Below are 23,399 nucleotides of genomic sequence, written 5' to 3'. Positions count from 1 at the left end.
CTTCTGGATGACCTTGTGAGGGAAGCCCGGGGCCCGGGTGCCAGAGAGAAGCTGGTGCTGGCAGCCTGGGGAAGGAAGGCCTACTCTTGCACTAATTTCGTGCATTGGGCCTCTAGTATTTGTATAATCCTCCAAGGCTGGTAAAATGTCTTTTTTTGCTCATTCTTCGTCAGAATCATTTTCACTGTCGGATGCTATCATATTTCTCTTTTGCCTTTGTGATGTTCTAATGTCAGCCTCATTACTATCTTCTGACAAAGTACTATCTTCCAGCTGACTACCAAAGTCACCTGGCCAATCTGACACAATGTCTGCACATAATTTGCCCAAATGTTCTTCTCTGCCATGACACATCTTTTTAAAAACTTTTTCCATAATAAAAGGTGGGTGGAAAGAATTAGATGCATTACCCTTCATGTCTCTAGAAATACTGACTGATGAGTTGAGAAAAAGACATGAGTTAACTTGTGACTGGTCAGCAACATTTGGACATGGAAACGTGAGTATACTCATGACTGTCAGCAAGGTATTAAGTGTGACCCACAGCTGTTTCAGACTTCCTGGGTCTCTCCCTTGCCTCCCTCCCATGCATTCACTTATTGTGCTTCTAAATTTATAATAACACTGGAAGTAAAAAAGGAATCTAAGGCCTCTAGGGCCCTTAGCTACTGGGAGTTTTCTGTTTGGGTGGAGTGTGAGAGCAGACAAGACACACCAAAATAAAAACAAAGAGCAATTTATTAATAAGGATGATAAAAAAAAAGCACTCAGGCTCTAGGACAGTGATGACGAACCTTTTGAGCTCGGCATGTCAGCATTTTGAAAAACCCTAACTTAACTCTGGTGCCGTGTCACATATAGAATTTTGTTGATATTTGCAACCATAGTAAAACAAAGACTTATATTTTTTATATTTATTTTATATATTTAAATGCCATTTAACAAAGAAAAATCAACCAAAAAAATGAGTTCACGTGTCACCTCTGACACACGTGTCATAGGTTCGCCATCACTACTCTAGGATATTCATGGAGACGGTAACAATGGTACCTGCCAAGAGATGGCCTTGCAAAGAACAGAGAGGTAGGGCTTGATGGACGGGCAGCTCATAATAAAGATGGTGGTGGAGGTGGAAGAGGCACAGAAAGTACTTTACATGTTTCCACATTTAAATCTTAGTGAGTTAGGGAGCCAATGGCTCCTTCCATAATATGTGGACTTTTTTCTTTTCTGTTTAAAGGACATTATAGAAGCAACAAATAAATGGCTGGTGTGTATCTTCTACTATAGAAGAATAGATAAAATTTCCTAATTTTGAGAAACAGTAGGGTACAGAGTTTCATAGCTCAGGTTCTAGAGGCAGACTTGCTGGGTTTCAGCTCTGGACCAGCTGAGTAACTTTAGGAAGGTTACTTAAACCACAGGGTGTCCCCCCCACCAAAAAAAAATGTATACACTTTGAATAATTATTAATTCCAATGGGTTAAATCTGAACTAACAGAAAAAAAGTGTGTATACATTCTGGGGGACACCCTGCATTGGAGCTTCAGTTTCCTTGTGTGTAAAGGGCACAACCACCACGATCTCCCCTATCCGTCTACCATCCCTCATCTGCACGGCGGGGCTGCCTTGGATTCGCACTGCTGTCTGTCATCTCACTCTCCCCTCATAGTTTTTCAGCTTACTTTTTATACAGTTCCTTCAATTCTTTATTCCAGCTATTTTTCTTCAATAAATCCACCACCACCTTCCTCGTGGTACTTATTGCAATGAATATTCACTTCTTTTTGTCATTAAGGTGATATTTATCCTTAAGTGTAACACATAGTAGCAATCTCCATGGTTGTATATTTCATCCCACTCCCATAAAAATGAACAGAGCACTTTTATGACAAAGAGATAGAGAAGGGCAGTTGAAGTTCTGAGTTGCAATGAAGAAAGAAGAAAAATTGTGCATTTACTCTTACTTTCTGTGCAAATGTGAAAATTCAGGGTAAAATGTGTAAGAGGAATTAATAATCTGCAGGAATGTAAATTGTATAAAATTATAAGCATAGAATTTATATTTATTCATACCTGGGTAATCAATTATAAGTAAACTTTGTTCAAAATCATTTAAAAAGTAATTTTCTCCTGTGAAATAAACAGTGAAAAATCAGAATAAGAAACTGCTGATTACCCTTGGGCCTGAACTTGCCGAGATAAAATTACCAGCAGTTAAGTAAATAAAACAGTGTCATGCTCTTATTTTTATCTTATTTTGTAAAACAGGTAAAAAATTTTGCTATGTTCTTTATAAAAACTGCTTTATTGGAGTAAGACAGAGACTGGAAAAATAAAATCTAGAGATGACAAGCTCAGCTGTATTTTTTTAAGCAATATATAATGTGAGGTTTCACCTTTTTTTTCTTTGGAGGCCACAGCTGTGGAATTCTAAGAGGCCCCTGACAGCGCTATTCAAGGGCACCAAACAGGAACCCCCCCTTCATAGCTAAAAGGCCATGACTACAGGGGAGAGGCGTGTGCCCATCAAACATGCTGGGTCACAGTCAGATTTTGCTGCTTCTTTTGTTCCTTAATCTGTTTTTGGAGTTGTCCCTTCCAAGAAAACATTTAAGTGCAACAGAAAGATGTGTATCGGTACTTCTTTTTAGTATCTGACAGTTCTGCTAAAACATCTACTTCTACCATTTTACTGAAACCCCACCTTCCAAAAATCAAACAAAACTGAAAACAAAACCACAGATCTACCACTGAGACCGAGGTTTGTCAACCTAGGCAACTCTTAGAGCCGACCAGAACCTTAGTGGTGATGCAGCCCATTCATTATTAGCAACTGAGAAAAACAAAGCTCAGAGAGTTGAGGTAAATTATCCAGGATCACTCAGCTCGTTATAATAGCAACTGAAAAAATGTATAAGACCTGCCTACTCAGTGCTAGGGCTTATGTTAGCTGCCTTATATAATTTATGCATAGCTTTCACAACATTCCTAAGAGATTGTCTCTCTATTTTATATATGAGAAAAGTGAAGCAGAGAACTTACGACTTACCCAGAACTACTCCACAGTGAGTAGTTGCGTTGAATTTAAACCCAGGTCTGTCTGACTAAAAAGTATACACACATTCTTTCCTCTCACCATTCTGCCTCTCTGGGTAGAGATGGATCTTTCTAGAATGCAGATGTTAGCATTCTGGTCCAGGCTCCTTCCAGTGCTGAGAGTCTATGGGGCTATTGGTGCTGTGTTCCCCTCTGGTACAGACGTCACTCTAAGGTGCTGCTGGCAGCGTGGGGACTGGGCAGAGTGGCTGAGAGGCCTGTGGCTGGGTGTGAGAAACGTGCTTTGTTAGGACCCCGAGTGTGATGGTTAGCAGCTGGGAGAACACGAGAGTTCAGAAATCTGCCCTCTTAAACCTTTTTGGAGTCCTATCGCCCGGTTGAAAGACAAATTCTTTAGTCAGAATTCATGGTAGTGATAAACATATATGATTTTTTTTTAAATTAAGCTTTTCTTGCAGTAAACATACAAAAATAGCTCGTTAACTTGCACTAATAATTGATGGACTGAAATGCTTTCCTTCCTGGGTGACACTGATTAAAGTATTTTCAGATGTCAAGAGAACATCATAGAGTCTGACTCTATAAAGTTTCAAAGTAAAAAAAATTCTCATTTTTTACTTTATTGGATATATGCAAAATTACCAACAGCTGCCCATAAAAGCAAAAACTGGATGTGTAAACCAGAAATGAGCACACTGATGATGTGGGTGAAAAAAGGACACAGGGACCTCGCAGATCTATTATATGTGAATCATGTTTTAGCACATCATTGCAAGATTCTCACCGCCATTGCTATTTATTAATAGTGACCTTGGAAAATACAAGTTATTCTACTGCTCCAATTAATCTATCAAAATTTTAGTAAAAGATTTTACATTAGGAAAAAATTTTTTTACAAGTGTTTCATATGAATCTTATTTTCTAAAATAGCAAAAAGGAATATTTTATGCAAACTTTTTAGTTTTGCATCTAAGAGCAGCATGTAACTTTTGGAAATGCTCCTGTTAGTACTATTGAGATAGAGACAAATAGACATTAAAATAAATGTAGACATACTTATAAATGGTTATTTAGAGCGTTAGTCCACAGATTACTAAGTGTTAATTTGAATATTTCTGAATGATCAACAGCTTCTCATTTCAATGCTGAGATCTTTTAAACACACGGAACAAGTGGAATATGTCGGATGATGTGGCATTTCGTATTTGTTTTGAAAATGAGAATCAGTTACTATGGGAATAATTCAGTGTAATGTCCTATTACAGAAAAAGTAATAGGACGGGCTGTGATACTTTTTTTCTATTAAAAAAAAACAAAAACCACCACCACAAAATTCTTTGCTCTTGTATAGCATATTGATCTCAAGGGATTTCAACTCATCACTTATGACCATGAATTCACTAATATGCCCACAGCACATCTGTGAAAAATAGACTTTATTACATTTACAGATGAATAGAATTGAGAATGATTAGCAGTAAACTGGTGGCAGAACCGGAATAGAATAGAGACACTAATTTCAAACAGACAGTTTATGGCAGGCAGAATAATGGCTCACATCCTAATCCCCAACACCTGTGAATATGTTACATTAAAGGAGAATCAAGGCTGCGAGTGGAATCAAGGTTGTTAATCAACTGACCTTAAACTAGGGAGAGCATCCTGGATTATCTAGGTGGGCTCAGTATGATGACAAGGATCCTTAAAAAGTGAAAGGGGAAGTAGAAGAGAAGATCAGAGTGATGTGGTAGAACTGCTTGACCCGCTGTGGACTTTAAAGGTAAAAGAGGAATGCTGGGAAAAGCAAGAAGACAGATGCTCCCCCAGGGAGGAATGCAGCCAGCCCTGCCCACTCCTTGATTTTAGCCTGGTGAGACCCATGTTGAACTTCTGATCTAAAGAAGGCTAAGATAATAAGTTTGTGATGTTTTTAAGCAACCAAGTTTGGTAACTTATTATATCAACAATAGAAAACTAATAATAGACAGCTGCTAATCAATTAGAAGCAATTAATATGAACACCATAATTAATCAATGTATAATCAACATATAATCTGAGTAACCAAAGAATAACATTTATCCTGGAAATGCAAGTCCATTTTGAAGTAATAAAAGTAGAAGTGCACAAATTCCTTGGCATAAAGAAAGGTGGGAAAGGAAATATGTAAGAGAAATGTTTTTTTCTTCCACTAGAATATACCAGAACACTAAGGAGATTAATAAAAAGAACATATTGATTTAAAGGCTGAGGTAAGAGTTTTGAAAAGGCTATTTGAAAATGCTTTCCAGAAGTTTGGGAATCCTCATCCCTAGAGATTTTTACAATACATAGTGATCTATCTATTTTATCCACCTTGGATGGCTTAGATAAATACTTGCCTGATGACCAAGGTCTAGATTGCACGATTTCTCATGGCTTCCTCCAACCTAACCACTAGATGCCAACTTGAGTCTATTAAATTCAATGCCATAAATATGTAGTTACTGCCTCCCTACTCATTGTAAGCCAGAGAGTAAGACATAAGTTTTGACTTCAGTAAGTTCACAACCAACCATATTCAAGCTAGATAATGAGAAGAAACATAGAGCTGGATAAATGACATATTGATAAAAACCCATTAAATACATAAAAATTAACTCACTTATTGATTATAAAACAAACAGTATCATTAGTCACCATAGCAGGGCACCAACTTACTGCAATGAGAATTTATCCTGCCTTTTCTAAAACATGACTAAGAAAAATAAAATAAATGAAAATTAATTATTATAGAATCTCAGCTAAACAATACAGAAGAAATGATAAAATTAGATTCCATCTAGACTCGCTACAATGTAAAACTGCCATTTTATAACTCTACTTTAAAATAATGGATCTGGGAAATGATCATGGGTAGATGCTAAACCACTAAGTGAAATTTCATGGTGAATTTTATAATGGATGGATCAGGCTGAGACCACCTACACACAACAGTATTAACAACACTAAGTATGATATCAACCATCATGTACCTCTTTTGTGAGTTGCTAGGAAAGATATAGTATCACCTATAAAATATTATTCCCCCCAAAAAAAAACTGAATCCAAATATAATGCAACCTCCTAATTTAAATAGCTTTTCACAGTAAGTAAAGTGATAGAAGAGCAAACTCAGAAATATGGAATGGAAGGAACCAGTTAAATATAGAATGTGAACCAGGATGTGACCCAATTTCTTCAGAAAATCAATGACATTTTAAAAGGGAAGGGAAAGAGGGTTATTATAGAATAAAAGAGATTTAAGAGACATAACAACCAAATGTAACATGTAGGCCTTGTTTGGATCCTGACTCAAAAAAGAAAAAATACAACTCTAAGAAGGCATTTTTAAGATCACCAGAGAAATTTAAGTATGGACTAGGTAGAAAATATTATGGAATTATTATTGTTATAATGTGATAAAAGCATGGCATTATTAAAAAATATTTCTTATCTATTAGAGATGCATACTTAAGTGTTCATATATTTAAAAATAATAAAGATTACAGCAGACATATGTGACATAGAGGCTAAAAAATAATACAAAAATATCAATAAAACCAAGAGCTAGTTCTTTGAAAAGATAAACAAGTTTGATAAACAAGCCAGACTCATCAAGAAACAAAGAGAAGAGACCCAAATAAAAAAAAAATCAGAAATGAAAGCAGAGAATTAACCATGGACACCATAGCAGTACAAAGGATTGTAAGAAACTACTATAAACAACTATATGCCAACAAGCTGGACAATGTGGATGAAATGGACAAATTCCTAGAAAAATACAATCTCCTAAAACTGAATCAGAAAACCTGAAGAGGCTAATAACAACTGATGAAATAGAAACAGTAATAAAAAGACTCCCAACAAACAAAAGCCCTGGTCTGGACGGCTTCACAGGGGAGTTTTACTAAACATTCAAAGAAGAACTAACACCTATCCTTCTCAAACTATTCCAAAAACCCATGAGGAAGGAACACTTCCAAGTCCTTTTTATGAGGCCAGCATTATCCTAAATCCAAAACCAGATAAAGACACTACAAAGAAAGAGAATTACAGGCCAATATCGCTAATGAACATGGACACTAAAATCCTCAACAAAATTCTAGCAAATTGAATACAGCATTACATTAGAAAGATCATATACCATGATCAAGCACGATTTATTTCAGGAATGCTAGGCTGGTACAATATTCACAAATCAATATACATAATACATCACATAAACAAAATGAAAGACAAAAATCACATGATCACATCAATTGATATAGAAAAAGCATTCAACAAAATCCAATAGCCATTTTTGATGAAAACTCTCAGTAAAGTGGGAATAGAGGGAGCATATCTCAACAAGATAAAGGCCACATATGACAAACCTACAGCAAACATCATACTCAATGGGCAAAGACTAAAAATATTTCCCTGAAGAACATGAACAAGAAAGGGATGTCTGCTTTTACCACTCTTATTCAACACTAGAGGCCTGGTGCATGGATTCATACACAGGTGGGGTCCTTCAGCCTGGCCTGTGGGGATGGGCCTAAACCGGCAGTCCAACATCCCCCGAGGGGTCCCAGAGTGCAAGAGGGCACTCTGCAAAGTTGCTGTCACTTGGCAGCTCCTGCATTGAGTGTCTGCCCCCTTGTTGTCAGTGCACATAATAGCTACTGGTCGGTCAGCTGGTTGGCTGGTTGGCCAGTCGGCCAGTCACTTAGGCATATATATATATATATATATATATATATATATATATATATATATATATATTTAGTGGCCTGGTGCACGAAATCATGCATGGGGGCGGTTCCCTCAGCCTGGCCTGCACCCTCTCCAATCTGGGACCCCTCTGGGGATGTCCGACTGCCAGTTTAGGACATCCCTCTTGCAATCTGGGACTGCTGGCTCCTAACCACTCACCTTCCTGCCTGCCTGATTGCCCCTAACCACTCTGCCTGCCGGCCTGCTTGCCCCCAACTGCCCACCCCCCACCAGCCTGATCACCCCCAACTGCCCCCCTGCCAGCCTGCTCACCCCAACTGCCCCCCCCCCCCGCCAGCCTGATCACCCCAACTGACCCCCACTGATGGCCTGATCACCCCTAACTGGCCACCCCTGCTGACCTGCTCACCCCCAACTGCCCCCCCACCGGCCTGATCACCCCCAACGCCCCTTCCCCCCCCATGGCCTGATCATCCACAACTGCTGTCCCATCCTGGCCTGATCACCCACAACTGCCCTCCCTTTTTGGTCCCTAACCACCTCTACCTCGGCCCTGCCACCATGGCTTTGTCCAGAAGAATGTTCAGAAGGTTTCCTGGAAGGTCTCCCAGTCTAATTAGCATATTACCCTTTTATTAGTATAGATAGAGGCCTGGTGCATGGTGGGGGCTGGCTGGTTTGACCTGAAGGGTGTCCCAGATCAGGGTGGGGGTTCCCTTGGGGGACAGGGCGGCCTGGACGAGGGGTCTGTGGTGGTTTTCAGGCCGACCATGCCCCCATTGGGGTGGGGGTCCCCGCTGTGGGGGCGTGGCCAGCCTGGGTGAGGGGCTGAGGGCCATTTGCAGGCCCATTCCTCGGCAACTGGCCTGGGTGACCCAAGCCTCCCACTCTCTCTGGCCTGCTCCCTGCAGGCCCATAGGTTCCTCCTTTGGCGGCCGGCCTAGGTGGGCAGGAAGCTAGGCTTCCTCCATCGCTGGGAGCACCCCAAGCCTTCCCCTGCTCCAGCTGGCTCTGTGGCTGCCGCCATCTTGTCCTAATTTGCATATTCCCTCCTGGTTGGCTCAGGGGTCACAGAGGTATGGTCAATTTACATATTTGTCTATTATTAGTGTAGATAGATAGATAGATAGTACTGGAAGTCCTAGCCACAGCGATCAGACAAGAAGAAGAAATAAAAGACATCCAAATTGGAAAAGAGGAAGTAAAACTGTCATTATTTGCAGATGACATGATAAACCTAAAGACTCCACCAAAAAACTACCAGATTTAATAAATGAATTTGGCAATGTAGCAGGATACAAAATCAACACCCCAAAACCAATGGCTTTTTTTACATCAATAATGAATTCTCAGAAAAAGAAACTAAACAAACAATTCCATTTACCATGGCAACAACAAAAAAAAATTAAGATACTTCGGAATAAACTTAACCAAGAAGGTGAAAGACTTGTACTAGGAAAACTACAGGACATTGAAAAAAGAGATAGAGAAAGATATAAACAAGTGGAAGAATATACCATGTTCATGGATTGGTAGGTTCAACATCATTAAAATGTTCATACTACCCAAAGCAATCTACAGATTCAATGCAATCCCTGTTGGTATTAAAATCCCTACAACATATTTCACAGATCTAGAACAAATACTCCAGAAGTTTATATGGAACCAAAAAAGACCCTGAATAGCTGCAGCAATTTGGAGAAAGAAGACCATAGTTGGAGGAATTATAATACCAGATATCAAGTTATACTACAAAGCCACCTTAATCAAAACACCCTGGTACTGACACAAGAATAGGAATATAGATCAACAGAACAGAAAGGACCCCAAAAGCCAACCCACTCCATTACCCTCAATTAATACTGGACAAAGGAGGCATGAACATACAATGGAGTTAAGACAGTCTCTTTAATAAATGATGTTGGGGAAATTGGTCAGATACATGCAAAAAATGTGAAACTAGATTCCCAACTCACATCATACACAGGAATAAACTCAATATGGATAAAAGACAAATGTAAGTTGTGAAATCATAAAAATTCTAGGAGAAACCATAGGCAGCAAAATCTCAGACATCTCTCATAGCAATATGTTTACTGATATATCGCATAGGGCAAAGGAAACTAAGGAGAAAATAAACAAATGGGACTACATCAAATAAAACACTTCTGCAAAGCAAAAGAAATCATCAACAAAATGAAAAGGGAGCCCACTGTATGGGAGAACATATTTGGTAATGATACACCTGATAAAGGGTCACTATCCAAAATATATAAAGAACTCATACAACTTACCAAAAGAAAGACAAACAATCCAATTAAAAAAAAAATGGGCAGAGGGCCTAAATAGACACTTCTCCAAAGTAGACATACAGTTGGCGAGGAGACATATGAAAAAATGCTCAAAGTCACTGATCATCAGAGAGAGACAAATTAAAACATCACCTCACACCTGTTAGAATGGCTAACATCAACAAAGCAACAAATGAAAAATGCTGGCGAGGATGTGGAGAAAAGAGAACCCTAGTACATTGCTGGTGGGAATGTAGACTGATGCAGCCATTATGGAAAACAGTATGGAGTTTCCTCAAAAAGTTAAATATGGAACTGCCACTTGACCCAGTGATCCCACTTCTTGGAATACTAGTTATCCTAAGAAACCTGAAATATCAATCAGAAAGAATATATGTACCTCTATGTTCAAAGCAGGAACATTTACAATAGCTAAGACCTGGAAACAGCCCAAGTGCCCACTAGTAGATGAGTGGATAAAAAAGCTGTGGTACATTTATACCATGGAATACTATGCAGCAGTAAAAATAAGAAGGATCTCTTACCCTTTGAGACAGCATGGAGGGACCTGAAGAGTATTATGCTAAGTGAAATGAGCCAATCAGAGAAAGATAAGTTTCATAGGATCTCAGTCATGTGTGAAATCTAATGAACAAAATAAACTGATGAACAAAATAGATCCAGAGACATAGAAGCATAGACTTCAGAATCTCAGAGGGAAGGCGGGGAGGATGGGTGGGTGGGAGGGAATCATCCAAAGAACTTGTATGCATATATGGATAACCCCTGGACACACACAATAGGGTGGTGAAGGCCTGGGGTGGGGGCAGGCTAGCTGGGCTCAATGGGGGGGGGGGGGGGGGGGGGGGAAGGGACATGTGTAATACTTTCAACAATAAAGATTTAATTAAAAAAATAGATTTAAAAATATGATACCCAATTGTGACAGGATAGTAAGAAGCTAGGGAAATTCCTTGACAAGTGGAAACTGAGACAAAAATAATTAAATAAGGCCAAACAATTTGAGCAATTTACAGCCAGATAATGAATCACAAAATTTTACCCTCCCTAACCAAGGACCCCAAGGAATAAATACTTTACACATTCCAGGTCACAGACGGGCCTAGGTTTCGGCCACTCTTCAATGACATTCTTTGAAAGTAAAACTAACCAGAAAAAAACAAAACACCTGACCCTGTATATGATGAATGGACATACTGAAGGACACACCTGGAAAGTTAATGAATAGTCTGTTAAGACCCTCTCGTGTGACCTCCCCTCAGACCCCCACCAGCTAGAGAGAGATTAAAAACCTCAAAACAAAGGACCCACGGCACACTGTTCTTTCCTATGACATTTCTCGAGAGCCAGAGCAGCCCTGCTTAGGCTGTCCTGCTGCTTCTTCTATTCTAAGCCCTTCCTTGCCTCGCTGTCCCCAACTTTAATAAACATATCCTCAAAGTCACCTGGACTCATTTGTGAAATCTTTGCTGCACAAAGTCAAGAATCCAGACACTACTGGCCAGTTCAAGGCAGACCTGCTCTGGGCCCAGTCCCTGTCCAGCAACACAATTAAAATACTCACGTAACATAATGTGTATGAAGAATACATGGAGCAAGATTACTAAAAAAGTTATACGTATTCAAGTTGCATGATGAGACATGAGGGCCATTATAATATTCTCTCCCCTTATGTTTGAATTTTCCATAATAAAAATATTTTAAAGGATTAAAACAGTAGTAGAGAAATAAAAGGGTACCTAGACTATTTGATTATTCCTCATCATTTAACTAGTGAACCATCACAAGTGAACTATCACTTCTAATGCTCAGTAAATAAAGGAGCAGTAGATCTGTTTCTGTTTGTGTGGAGTTATAGTATACAGGGTCCAGTCACTTTTTATAGTAAAGAGTGAATGTGATGGTAGAATATTTGCAAATTTCAAATTCCTTATGGCTTACATGTTCAAGGCTAATGTGGTAATATTTGTCCAAAGTTCCTTAATCTCAATTTTTTGGTAACTATAATTTGTTTGTCTTATTAAAGTGATTATCTTACATAAAATCTATCTAGACATTTAATTAACAATGTTACTCCCTTACCTGATTTTAAAGTATAACTGAGACTTCTCTATGAGAAGCAAGGGGCTGCAGGACAAAACAGATTCATCTTCAACATTCTGGGTATATATGAATAAATGCCAGATCTGATCGACAATAGTTCAAGTTACGGGCTTAAATGTCAGAAGTTCATGGAAAAGCTCTTTAACAATAATCCTAGCAGTGGAGCAAAATATAAATCTCAGACTGTTCAGAAGCCTTTGAGAGCATTCATAATAGATGATCTCTGTTTTAAAAAGTATTATTCTTTAAAAAGGTCTCATCTGCAAATAATTTTACTGAACAAGACTTGAAGCTGCCCACATCCTCCAAATTACATTTTAATGTGATTAAAAACATTTTCAATGTAATGTTAAACTTTATTATATACTAGAGGCCCAATGCACAAAAATTTGTGCACTCGGGGGGTCCCTCAGCCCAGACTATGCCCTCTTGCAGTCTGGGACCCCTCGGAGGATGTCCACCTGCTGGCTTAGACCCGCTCCCCAGGGGATCAGGTCAGACACCCCTCTGGCAGCCCGGTAGCCCTCGCGGGATGTCCACTTGCCAGCGGGGAGCAGGCCTAAGCTGCAGTTGGACATCCTTAGTGCTGCTGAGGAGGCGGGAGAGGCTCCCACCACTACCGCTGTACTGGCAGCTGTCAGCCTGGCTTGTGGCTGAGCAGAGCTCCTCCCATGTGAGAGCGCCCTGACCACCAGAGGGCAGCTCCTGCATTGAGCGTCTGCCCCCTGGTGGTCAGTGTGTGTCATAGTGACCAGTCATTCCCAGTCCTTCTGCTGTTAGGGTCAGTTTGCATATTACCCTTTTACTATATAGGATAGAGGCCTGGTGCACGGGTGGGGGCAGGATGGTTTGCCCTGAAGGGTGTCCCGGATCAGGGTGGGGGTCTGCTTGGGTGCCTGGCCAGCCTGGATGAGGGGATGATGGCTGTTTGCAGCTGGTCACACCCCCTTCAGGGTGGGGGTCCCGCTGGGGTGCCTGGCCAGCCTGGGTGAGGGGCTGATGGGTGTTTGCAGGCTGGTCACATCCCCTTCAGGGTGGGGGTCCCCACTGAGATGCCTGGCCAGCCTGGGTGAGGGGCTGATGGCTGTGGCAGGCTGGTCAAGCCCCCGCCCCCCCAGTGGGGACCCTCACCCCATGGAGGTTTGGCCAGCCTGGGTGAGGGGCTGAGGGCCATTTTCAGGCTGGCCAAGCCCTCCGGCGATGGAAGCTCACAGCCTCTCCTTTTTTTCTTTTTTTTTTTCTTCTGGGATTTATTTACCTTCTATAATTGAAACTTGAGAGGAGCTCAGAGCCAGCCAGGGCAGGTGGGGGGGAAGCCTCCTGCTCACTCCAGCTCCGTGGCCACAGCCAGCTAAAAGCATGTATCTGGGGTTTATTTACCTTCTATAATTGAAACTTTCTTGCTTTGAGTGGAGCTCAGAGCCAGTTGCAGCAAGCGGGAAGCTTGGCTTCCTCCATCATTGGGGCAACCAAGCCTCCTGCCCTGCTTGCTCCAGCTCCGTAGCTGCCGGCCGCCATCTTGGTTGGATTAATTTGCATATAGTCGCTCTGATTGGCTGGTGGGTGTGCCTTAAGGCATAGCAAAGGTACAGTCAATTTGCATGTTTGTCTTTTATTAGTGTAGATATGAAAACTCTAATCTTTGTGTCTGACATACTAAAAATTTTTTCAAAATGTAATATTTTTTCTTTTCTTTTTGATACTGTTGTAATTAACCTAGTTATTCTTTTTTTTAAAAAAAAATATATTTTATTGATTTTTACAGAGAGGAAGGGAGAGGGATAGAGAGTTAGAAACATCGATGAGAGAGAAGCATTGACCAGTAGCCTCCTGCACACCCTCTACTGGGGATGTGTCTGCAACCAAGGTACATGCCCTTGACCAGAATCGAACCTGGGACCTTTTAGTCCGCAGGCCGACGCTCTATCCACTGAGCCAAACAGGTTAGAGCAACCTAGTTATTCTTAACAGGAAAGAAGCAAAGGGAACGACAAATAGTACAGGCATGTCATTTGTGCAGCTTTGACAGGAAGCACAGTTTAATGCTTCCCAGGGGGCCATGGGTCTATTCCCCATGGATGGCTGGGGGAATGGACTAAACAGGGTGGAGAATAGACACATGCCTAGTAAGTCTGGGAGACATAGAGAAGGTACTTGTCTGTCAGTCACACCTGGGAACAGGTCATTGGCCAGAGTGGGCATGGCCACTGTAAGTGTGGTAAGATTTGGGATACAAAGGAGTTTACTCTCTTGCTTCCTGCTTTCTTAGTTTGCTCTTGGTTGACTCCAGGTTCCTCTTGTTTGACTCCTGACCTGCAGGGCTCTCATGCTCCTGCATTTGCCCAAATGTCCCACAGCCTTGTGGACCCCAAACAATGGACTGATGGTCTGAACTAGCCTGGTGCTGTACAGGACCCAATTCCAACATGGGGTGGAAGCTCTGGACACTGGCTCTGCTTTGAGATCTGCTGACTCCCCAGCTGTACCTCTCCCATGACTGAAATAAAGGAAATGGGACTTTGGAAACCCAGGAATATAATTCCACACAAATAAAAATCACAAGCCCTCCCTCCCAAGCCTCAGGAAATACTTTGACTCTAGATATCATAAGGCCCCCACCCCCCAGCACCCAGTGGGAAAGAGGATCCCACACTTCTACCAGTAACATTTTTATTTATTTTTCCTCTTTTTATTTTTTTATGTTTTGTTTTTGTTTTTAAATCTTTATTGTTGAAAATATTATATATGTCCCCTTTTTTTTCTCCCATTGACCCCTTATAGCCCGCCCCGCCCCCACCCCAGGCCTCCACCACCCTATTGTCTGTGTCCATGGGTTATGCATCAATAACATTTGTAAAGGTAGCTTCTCATGAAGAGGCATCCAGAAAGCCATAGTTTTTATTTTCCACCAGAAGAAAGTTAAGGCACTGGGGGTTGGGGGGTGTGGGGGAATTAATCCACATAAGCTATAGTACAGAGATTTAAACCAGGTGTTTCAGCTTATTTTTTCCCTATTCAATCTAAGTATGTGCTCAGGGATTGTAGGTATAATGGCAATAAAGTTGATTATTTCTGTAGTACATGCAGAATATGCATCCCATATTCTTTGATGTAAGGAATTGTGCTATGGATAACAATTATGAAGAGGATTTGTAATTCTGGCATTTGATTCAGCTGAGGATGGAGAAGAAATGGTGTTGCCCTCACAATTTATGTATCATGTAACACCCATTACTTTTAGCTCTCTTCCCAGGCCTGAGAGCCAAGCATCTTACCGACTACCGCCTCGGTGTATTTCCCTTCCGCCGGAAGAGGGAAGTACTGATTTGGTGATAAATTGCTGCCATATCCCAGAAGAAAACCTTCCAGTTTTACATTAGGGTTTGGACGCAGGAACTTCAAGAAGATAGAGTCACTTGTGGTGTTGATGTGGACTTTCAGGCTCGGCCTTTTACCTGAAGGTGGGAATGAAAAAATAGGTGGCTGTTACTTTACCTCATGATCGTCCCAGCCCAAGTTTAGAGCAAAGGTTAGTTGTTAACGGAAAGCATGTTATCTACTTAGTTACTCAATATTATGACACACCCACAGGAATAGAGAAAATACAGGTAATTTTGAGGTCACAGAAAACAGGTTTTTAAACACAGAAAGTAGTCTAGAATACAAGGTAAAATGATAGTGTTTAATATTTAGCAATCTGCCATTGAGCAGGTAGATGGGATTCCAGGCTACTTTGGCTAGCCACAATTGGTCAGAACCTCCGTTTTATACATAGTGGCTGGGAATGGTGACAAGATCTGTGGTTGGTAAATTAAATTACTGCACTGGGAGAACCCCAGCTTCCTTGGTGCTGCTCTTGTGTTGTACTCCACAGGACTTTGTAATTACAGAGCTGGAGAGGGAGGGAAATGGGAAGAGTTCAGCTTAGGGGTAACTGAGATGGTAGAAGAGGGAATTCTGAAAGACAACTATGGAGGAGAAAATGCTTACTTCTATTTGGAGGTCACTGGGACAGTGAGACAATTACATGGAGATGCCCAACAGTAAGTCAAATATCTAAGTGTGATACTCAGGAGTGGGCCATAGATCCAGCCGGTATCATTCGTTTATAAATGACCATTGGATGAATTTTCTGAGAAAGATTGTAGCGTGAGGAGAGAAAACTTAATTAAGTTAAGGCATTAAAATTTTTATTTATTGATTTTAGAGGGAGAGAGGGAGAGAAACATCAATTCTTGTATGTGCCCTAACTGGGGATCGAACTAGCAACCTCGGCATATTGGGATGATGCTCTAACCAACTGAGCTACCTGGCTAGGACTGGCTTTTTTTTTTTTTTTTTTTTTTCTGTGCAGGCAACAGTCGCAAATGATCACAATAACCAGAGGTCTTGATCAATCAGGGAGGAAGACAATTGTTCTTTGTCTTTGGAGCAGAAGGAGCTGAGTTCAAATTCCAGGTCTGCCACATACTTATGGCCGCTGGCCACTCACTGAATAGGCTGAGCCTTGGAACTTTCCCAATTCATAAATTATGGATAATAGGTAACCATGTCTACTTTAACAGGATGTTTACAAAGATTAGTGCAAATGGCCCCATCTCAAAGCTGACATGTAGTAATTACTTAATAATTGGTTACTTGATCAGGTCTATTCATAACACTTTAGCCACAATTCAGAAATCCAGAATTGATTTGTAAGGTTTTTGTAACTTCACACCTAACCAGTTTGGTAACATCTGAACTGTCATAAGTCTTCTTAGTCTTTCATAATCTCATCGAATGGTCAGTCTGACTATTCACATGTTTAATTGTAGAAATATTAATGTGTTTAAGCGTTGTTGGTCAAGACTCCACTGATGTATGGTCTAGGCATCCCAATACATTTCTAGAATCCAAAGATTTTCTGAATTCAAAAACATGTCTGGCTCAAAGTTTTAGATAAAAGATTGTGAACCTCAATTATTTTCTTTCTTTATTCCACAGGAATTTCATGTTTCTAAAATATTGTACCTATTCAGAAAATTGCACTTACTAATTTAACATCTCACATTTCCTTCCTCATTAATAAAAGGCTTGTATATATACCAGTCAGCACCTCTGAATGGCATGGGCTTCCCAAAGTCATCACATTCCAGTCGAAATCAGCCCGGACCACCTCAGTATAGCTACATAAAAGGATTCTATTAGGCCTTTGAAAAACTAAAAACAGCCCCTTCTTGAAGACCAGGTTGTGGAAATGAACCATTCTCTTACCTCAGCAGCCAATACTATTTCTAGATATGTACATAGTACTTTGTACTTCCCAAGAATTTGATGTTATTTCCATGAACTTCTTGCTTCTCAGATAGCTATTCCTACACTTGTAGCAAAATTGAAACCCAGAGACACTGGGTTTCTCTAAAGTCTGAGGAAGACTTACCTAGTCCAGTTCATCTAGTCCAAACAGCTTAACTAAGGGTAGACACGCCCCTGTCATTCTGCAAGTCAGATCTCAGGCTCAAAACTGGGTCTCAGGTTTTCTCTAGGCTGGACTTCTCTTGTTTTTATTGAGACCTTTGTTACTACCCACTAGAGTAAGGAGTGGCCAGCTCCCAGACCATAACACTTAAGAAGTTGATGTTAACTTCTGATGTTTTGTCCCAACTTCATTAGATTTCAATGAGATGGTTTACACTTCAGATAGAACAGGTTTTATCCAAGCCAATTTTCCTCTTCTTAGCTGTGTGCCTAAATTAACCCCAGAGTTACTCCATCCTGCTCACTAGATGGAACAAATATAAGGCAAGCACATATTCTGTTGCCTTAGCACATTATCAGGCCTCACAATAAATGAGAACACAGCCAGCCTGTTTCGGCACCTTGTAAGGAATCTTAGTGTGCTTGGGCTACACGCACACTTGACTAAGAGCCAAGAGCCACAGCATCATCACATTAGACCTTTGCTACAAATTCTGGCATGACGTACCACATTACTACTCCCCCTGGCAAGTGGAAAGGGTGCCTACACCAAGCAAGAAAAAGGCAGGTTGTAAACAGCATCGCCGGCCAACAGAAATGGGAGTGTTCTCACTTCCTCTGCACAGGAATTTTCATGACTCCAGTCTCTTTTTTCCTTTTTCCTAATAATCAATGTCAACAAATACATCAATAGCCCTGGCTGGTTTGGCCAAGTGGATAGAGTGTCGGCCTGCAGACTGAAGGGTCCCAGGTTCGATTCCGGTCAAGGGCACATGCCTGGGTTGCAGGCTCGATCCTCAGTAGGGGGCGCACAAGAGGCAGCAGATCAATGATTTTCTCAATGAGAAAATCATTGATCTCTCTCTCTCTCTCTCCCTTCCTCTCTGAAATCAATAAAAATATATTTAAAAACAACAACAAAAATACATCAACATCATGTGATTTTTTAAAATGAATTGGTAGTTAGCTTCTCTACATAATAAAAAAATTCCAATTCATACTACTTTCTAGAGCTAAATTTTTAACTGTCCTATAAAAGAGAAACACACCCAGACAAATCTTACCTCAAAAACCACAGCATCATCAACTTTATATTTTGAGACTGTCATCCTAGTTCTTTATTTGGAACTAGGCACTCAAATCCTTTCATTATCTAGCCACACATTACTTCCTCTCTTATTCCTTCTCAACGTATCCTACTTTTCTTTCTTTCTTTTTTTTTTACCAGTATAATTTTCTCATATTCTGTGATGCATACAAAGCCCTGGCCCTACACCTATGCTCACAGTATCACCAGTATGGTTAGCTTTATCTTAGGTTTGTTTCTCTCTACCCCTTTGCTCACCCAGTTATAACCCCATTAATTCTTTCAGTGCTCAGTAAAAAGATTAAGCAAATGTTCTCTTTTGCGTATTTAGAGTACCATTAAATTCTATGCTCTTGGGAAATTTCCCCAATATTTTAGGGTATATCTGTGCATTCTAAATTAATTTTTAATCTTTGATAAAATTATATTCACTCTGAGTAATTCTGGCTTAAAGGTATGAAATACTAGATCATGTAATGACATTTATCTTTCAACAGTTAGTATGAAGGCCTCTGGTGAATGACTTAGAGATTATCTATCTATCTATCTATCTATCTATCTATCTATCTATCTATCTATCTATCTATATAAAAGGCTAATATGCTAAGTGTTCGACCATTCGACTGGTCACTATGATGCACACTGACCACCAGGGGGAAGACGCTCAATGCAGGAGCTGCCAAGCAGCAGTGACTTGGCAGCGGCATTTCTCAGGTGATGCACCCTGAAACCAGAGAGGCGGGAGCCCGATTCCTAGCGGGGCTGTGTAATTCCACCTTTGGCCGTGGGTTATGTTGTTGCTGGGGCACTGTTGGCCTCAAATCTGGTTTACCACACACTTGCGTTTGCGTTCCACACCCTGTACAACCAGCAACTTTGCAGAGTGCCCTCTCTCACTCTGGAACCCCTTGGGGGATGCTCGAGAGCCGGTTTTTGCTCAATCCCCTCAGGCCAGGCCGAGGGACCCCACCTGCCAGAGGGATTCCACTTACTCCACAGACACCTTTTGAGCCACAGCGCCACCCCAGGTGCCACTGGCCAGGGAGGGATCATGGAAGGTTGGTCCCAGGGCATGTTCAGCCCCATCTAGCCCAGTCCTGCCCCTCCAGCCACCTTCTAATTAATTTCCTTTCAATGTGCATGAATCCATGCACCAGGTCATTGGTAGAACAATAATACAAGATAGAAGCTTAACAAGGAAAAGTTTATAAGTAAAATGCCATATATGTCACCCAGAAAACCCGAGGAGTACAGAGAAAAAAAGAGTATTAGAAGAACACTTATTTGTACTATACAGTAAACAAAGCATATGCCAAGAGTGAGAGAAAATAAAGAATGTAAACCTTTCAGGAAAGCAACACTGGTATGGCTGAGAAAAACACTGCATATTGGCAGAGTGGAATTGTTTCTAATCCTCTCTTTGCAACACCCTAGGGCAGTGGTCGGCAAACTGCGGCTCAGCAAACCACGGCTCGAGAGCCACATGCGGCTCTTTGGCCCCGTGAATGTGGCTCTTCCACAAAATACCGACTTCTGTGCATGGGCCACGAAGTTTCAATCGCACTGTACGTGCATGCCCGCACGTGGTATTTTGTGGAAGAGCCACACTCAAGGGGCCAAAGAGCCGCATGTGGCTCACGAGCTACAGTTTACCGACCATGGCCCTAGGATATCTCTAAATATTTCAAAGGGGGTTGTGAAATTCTTTAAGAAAAAAAAAGTATTTCAAAACAAAATTATAATTAACCCCCCTTTAATTTTCAAAAGTAAATACATGCCCTGTGGCATTAAAAACAATGAGGGAGGTAGTGAGGTTAGAAAATCAGACAAAAGGTAGACCCTATAAGTTCATAGAATTCTCTGTATCAATTCAAGGAAGTGGGTTGCTGTTGCTGTAGGCACAGGTGCTGAGCAAACATTTCATGTTGAACCTAGAGTTCTGAGTGGCTGTGGTCAGTTTCAATAAAGCTCTGACAAAATACACAGTACAAACACATGGTTCTTAAACCAGGTCAACTACTGCAGACATCCAGGCATGATCTGTGAGAAAGGAATTACCATTACAGCCCTTTCAGTAGGAGGGATTCTTTCATGTCTGTATGTATTTGTACTACATATGTCAATTAAAGAACTTGTATCCATCATATTTAAAATAATTATTTTTATTCAGTAAGAGGACAAAACATTTAAGAAAAAGGGACAAAGGATTCAAATAGATTTTTCACTAAAGGAGATAACCAACAAGCAAATGAAAAGATACTCAAGGTCATCAGATGTTTTCTGTAAGAGGTAGAATAGTAAATACTATAGGCTTTTCTGGCCGGAGGCTTTCTACCTACCTTCACTACTCAACTCTTCCATTATAGCACAAAAGCAGCTATAGACATTATGTAAACAGATGAATGTGTCTGTGTTCCAATAAAACTATCTTTATAAAAATAGGCAGCTTGATTTAGCTACCAGTTCATAGCTTACAAACTCTTGGTCAATACCACTAGTCTTCAGGGAAATGCACGTTAAAACCATGATGATATAACACACACATAAGAATAGCTAAATTAAAAAGACTGTCAAGTGTTAGGCAGGACTTGGAACAAGAAGATTCCTCATACATTTTAAGAATGTTAACAGGTATAGTCATGTATGAAATTGTTGGGCAGTTACCAAATAACCCATCAATATCATTCCCAGGTTTTTACCCAGGAGATGTAAAAACATAAGTCTACGCAAATATTCAAAACAGCACAAAACTTGAAACAACCCAAATGTCCATCAAGAGTTGAATGAATAAATAAAACTATAACATCCATATAATGGGATATGACTCAGCAATAAAACAGAACACATTATTTATGTAATTCAACATGGCACATCATCATGGGCCTTAACCTTCCTCATCTCCTTCTGATGGAAGGTCATTCAGATATCTTGTCATTACAGCATTGGTGAAAGTAGTTTTAATAGTGCCTGACATTATTATTTGCCATTCAACAAATGGCACATATATAAAATCAGCAAGTCCTTTCAGGCTTTTTTATGCTCCAAGAACTGACAATTGTAAGTTTCGTATCTATTCTGTTTTTACAGAGTAGATTGAAAGCAGAAAACATTCCAATGCCTTATGGTCACAGCAGCTTATTAAGGAGCTATCAGGATAAAACATCTCAAGTTCATGTATTAAGTAGGGCAGTTACTGTCTGACAACTCATTCAAAGGCTTCCAAAGTCATAGTTGATAGCTTAGATTGTATTTAATAGACCTGTAATGCTAAGTTATACAAACCATTATTTTAACATAGAACTTGGCAATAATTTAACATTCTTAGACAATCAAAAAGGGATCATGTAACATAGGCTTGGTGCTCAAATCTCTTCCTGCCCTGGTACTAAGATGGAAAGATGTTAGGAGGAAAAAGAAAACCATATGGAGTTTCAGTAAATTTTCTGTGACGGCCACAGGGTGAAAGGAGTGGTCAGAGACAATTAGACAGGTATCTTCAGTGTTCCTGATCCTTAAACAGAAATGTGTGGTCTGTCATCTCTACCATGACTTTTTCATACAAGTAACACCAACTCGAAAGCCAGTGATACAAGTGAACATTTTCCATAGCAGAAAAAGCATTGCAACTGCAGTTAAATATTGGAAAGAGAATGAAAATTAGATGTTGCTATTAATTAAATTGTATTAGGCATTATAGAAACTACTTCCACCAGTGCTGTAATGGCAAGATGTTTAAATAAACCCTTCATGGGAAAAAGAGTCTATGCAAGGTGGTTATGGAGATGAGGAAAGTCATGACGCATTCCACAGAAAAGATAGGTGGAAAGAATTAAATTGTTTTGGTAGTGGTGGTGGTGAAGGCAGAATTGCAATTAAAAGCACTCACAGAGTAATTACTAGAGAATCCTTTTTAAATTTCAGATTCTTATATTCCAGCTTATTAATCATATAGACCTATGGCATCCTGGCTCTCTGGATCTCCACACATGATTTTTTTCTCAAAAATCTCATAGATTGTCTATTACTTTTGCGGGGGATGAAGTTTTACTGAGGCCCAAAAGAGGATTTCTGAGAGCTTGCAAAGAACTAGTGTGCAGCAAACATGGAGCAGCTGTACAGCATGCCTTCTGGGAACAGGGATGTCACCAAGTATTGTTTAAGTTGCACAGTGCAAAACTCTACATGTCACCAGTCAAACCATCCTTTATCTATGGCTCTACACAGCGGCCACATTCACAAAGACCATGCAAAAACAATTGCTACTTACAAAATTGGATGATTTGATACGATAATCAAACTGAAAATCTCTGATCTCTTCCCGTAGCCCTCATGCTTCCACCCACTCACTTCAGGACTTTGACTTCTATCTCCTTGCCTTCTGATTCTGCTGTCACAGGTAATGAGGGATATGGGTGGTAGGAGGTCTGATGTAAGCAGGATAGGAATTTGCAACAAAACATTGGACATTGTTATCCCTAATTTACAAATAAAATTACTTCACCAAATATATACAACTCATAGGATGAATCAAGGATCTAAATCAGAACAATAAAGGAAAAGAAATTCTAGGCATTTGGGAAATGGTGAATTAAGAACCCACAATGCAATATACTGATGATCTATTATAGAATTATATACCTGAAAC

At 40.4% G+C, this 23,399-nt stretch overlaps 1 protein-coding gene across 28 annotated transcripts in view; it reads right to left on the bottom strand.

Annotated features, from left to right (window-relative positions):
* The window catches only part of LOC118675254 (ABI family member 3 binding protein), a 257,719-nt gene that overhangs the window by 180,706 nt on the left and 53,614 nt on the right, over positions 1 to 23,399 (bottom strand). For all 28 annotated transcript variants that reach the window (XM_036347661.1, XM_036347632.1, XM_036347642.1 and 25 more), the window contains exon 2: positions 15,486 to 15,665. In XM_036347661.1, the coding sequence (XP_036203554.1) occupies positions 15,486 to 15,665 (180 nt within the window). The remainder of the gene's footprint in view (positions 1 to 15,485; positions 15,666 to 23,399) is intronic.

The sequence above is a fragment of the Myotis myotis genome, unplaced genomic scaffold (genome assembly GCF_014108235.1).
Source record: "Myotis myotis isolate mMyoMyo1 unplaced genomic scaffold, mMyoMyo1.p scaffold_m19_p_2, whole genome shotgun sequence".
Classification (NCBI taxonomy): Eukaryota; Metazoa; Chordata; class Mammalia; order Chiroptera; family Vespertilionidae; genus Myotis; species Myotis myotis.
The sequence above is the reverse complement of the archived record's forward strand: the minus strand, read 5'-3'. Positions and strand labels throughout refer to the sequence as shown.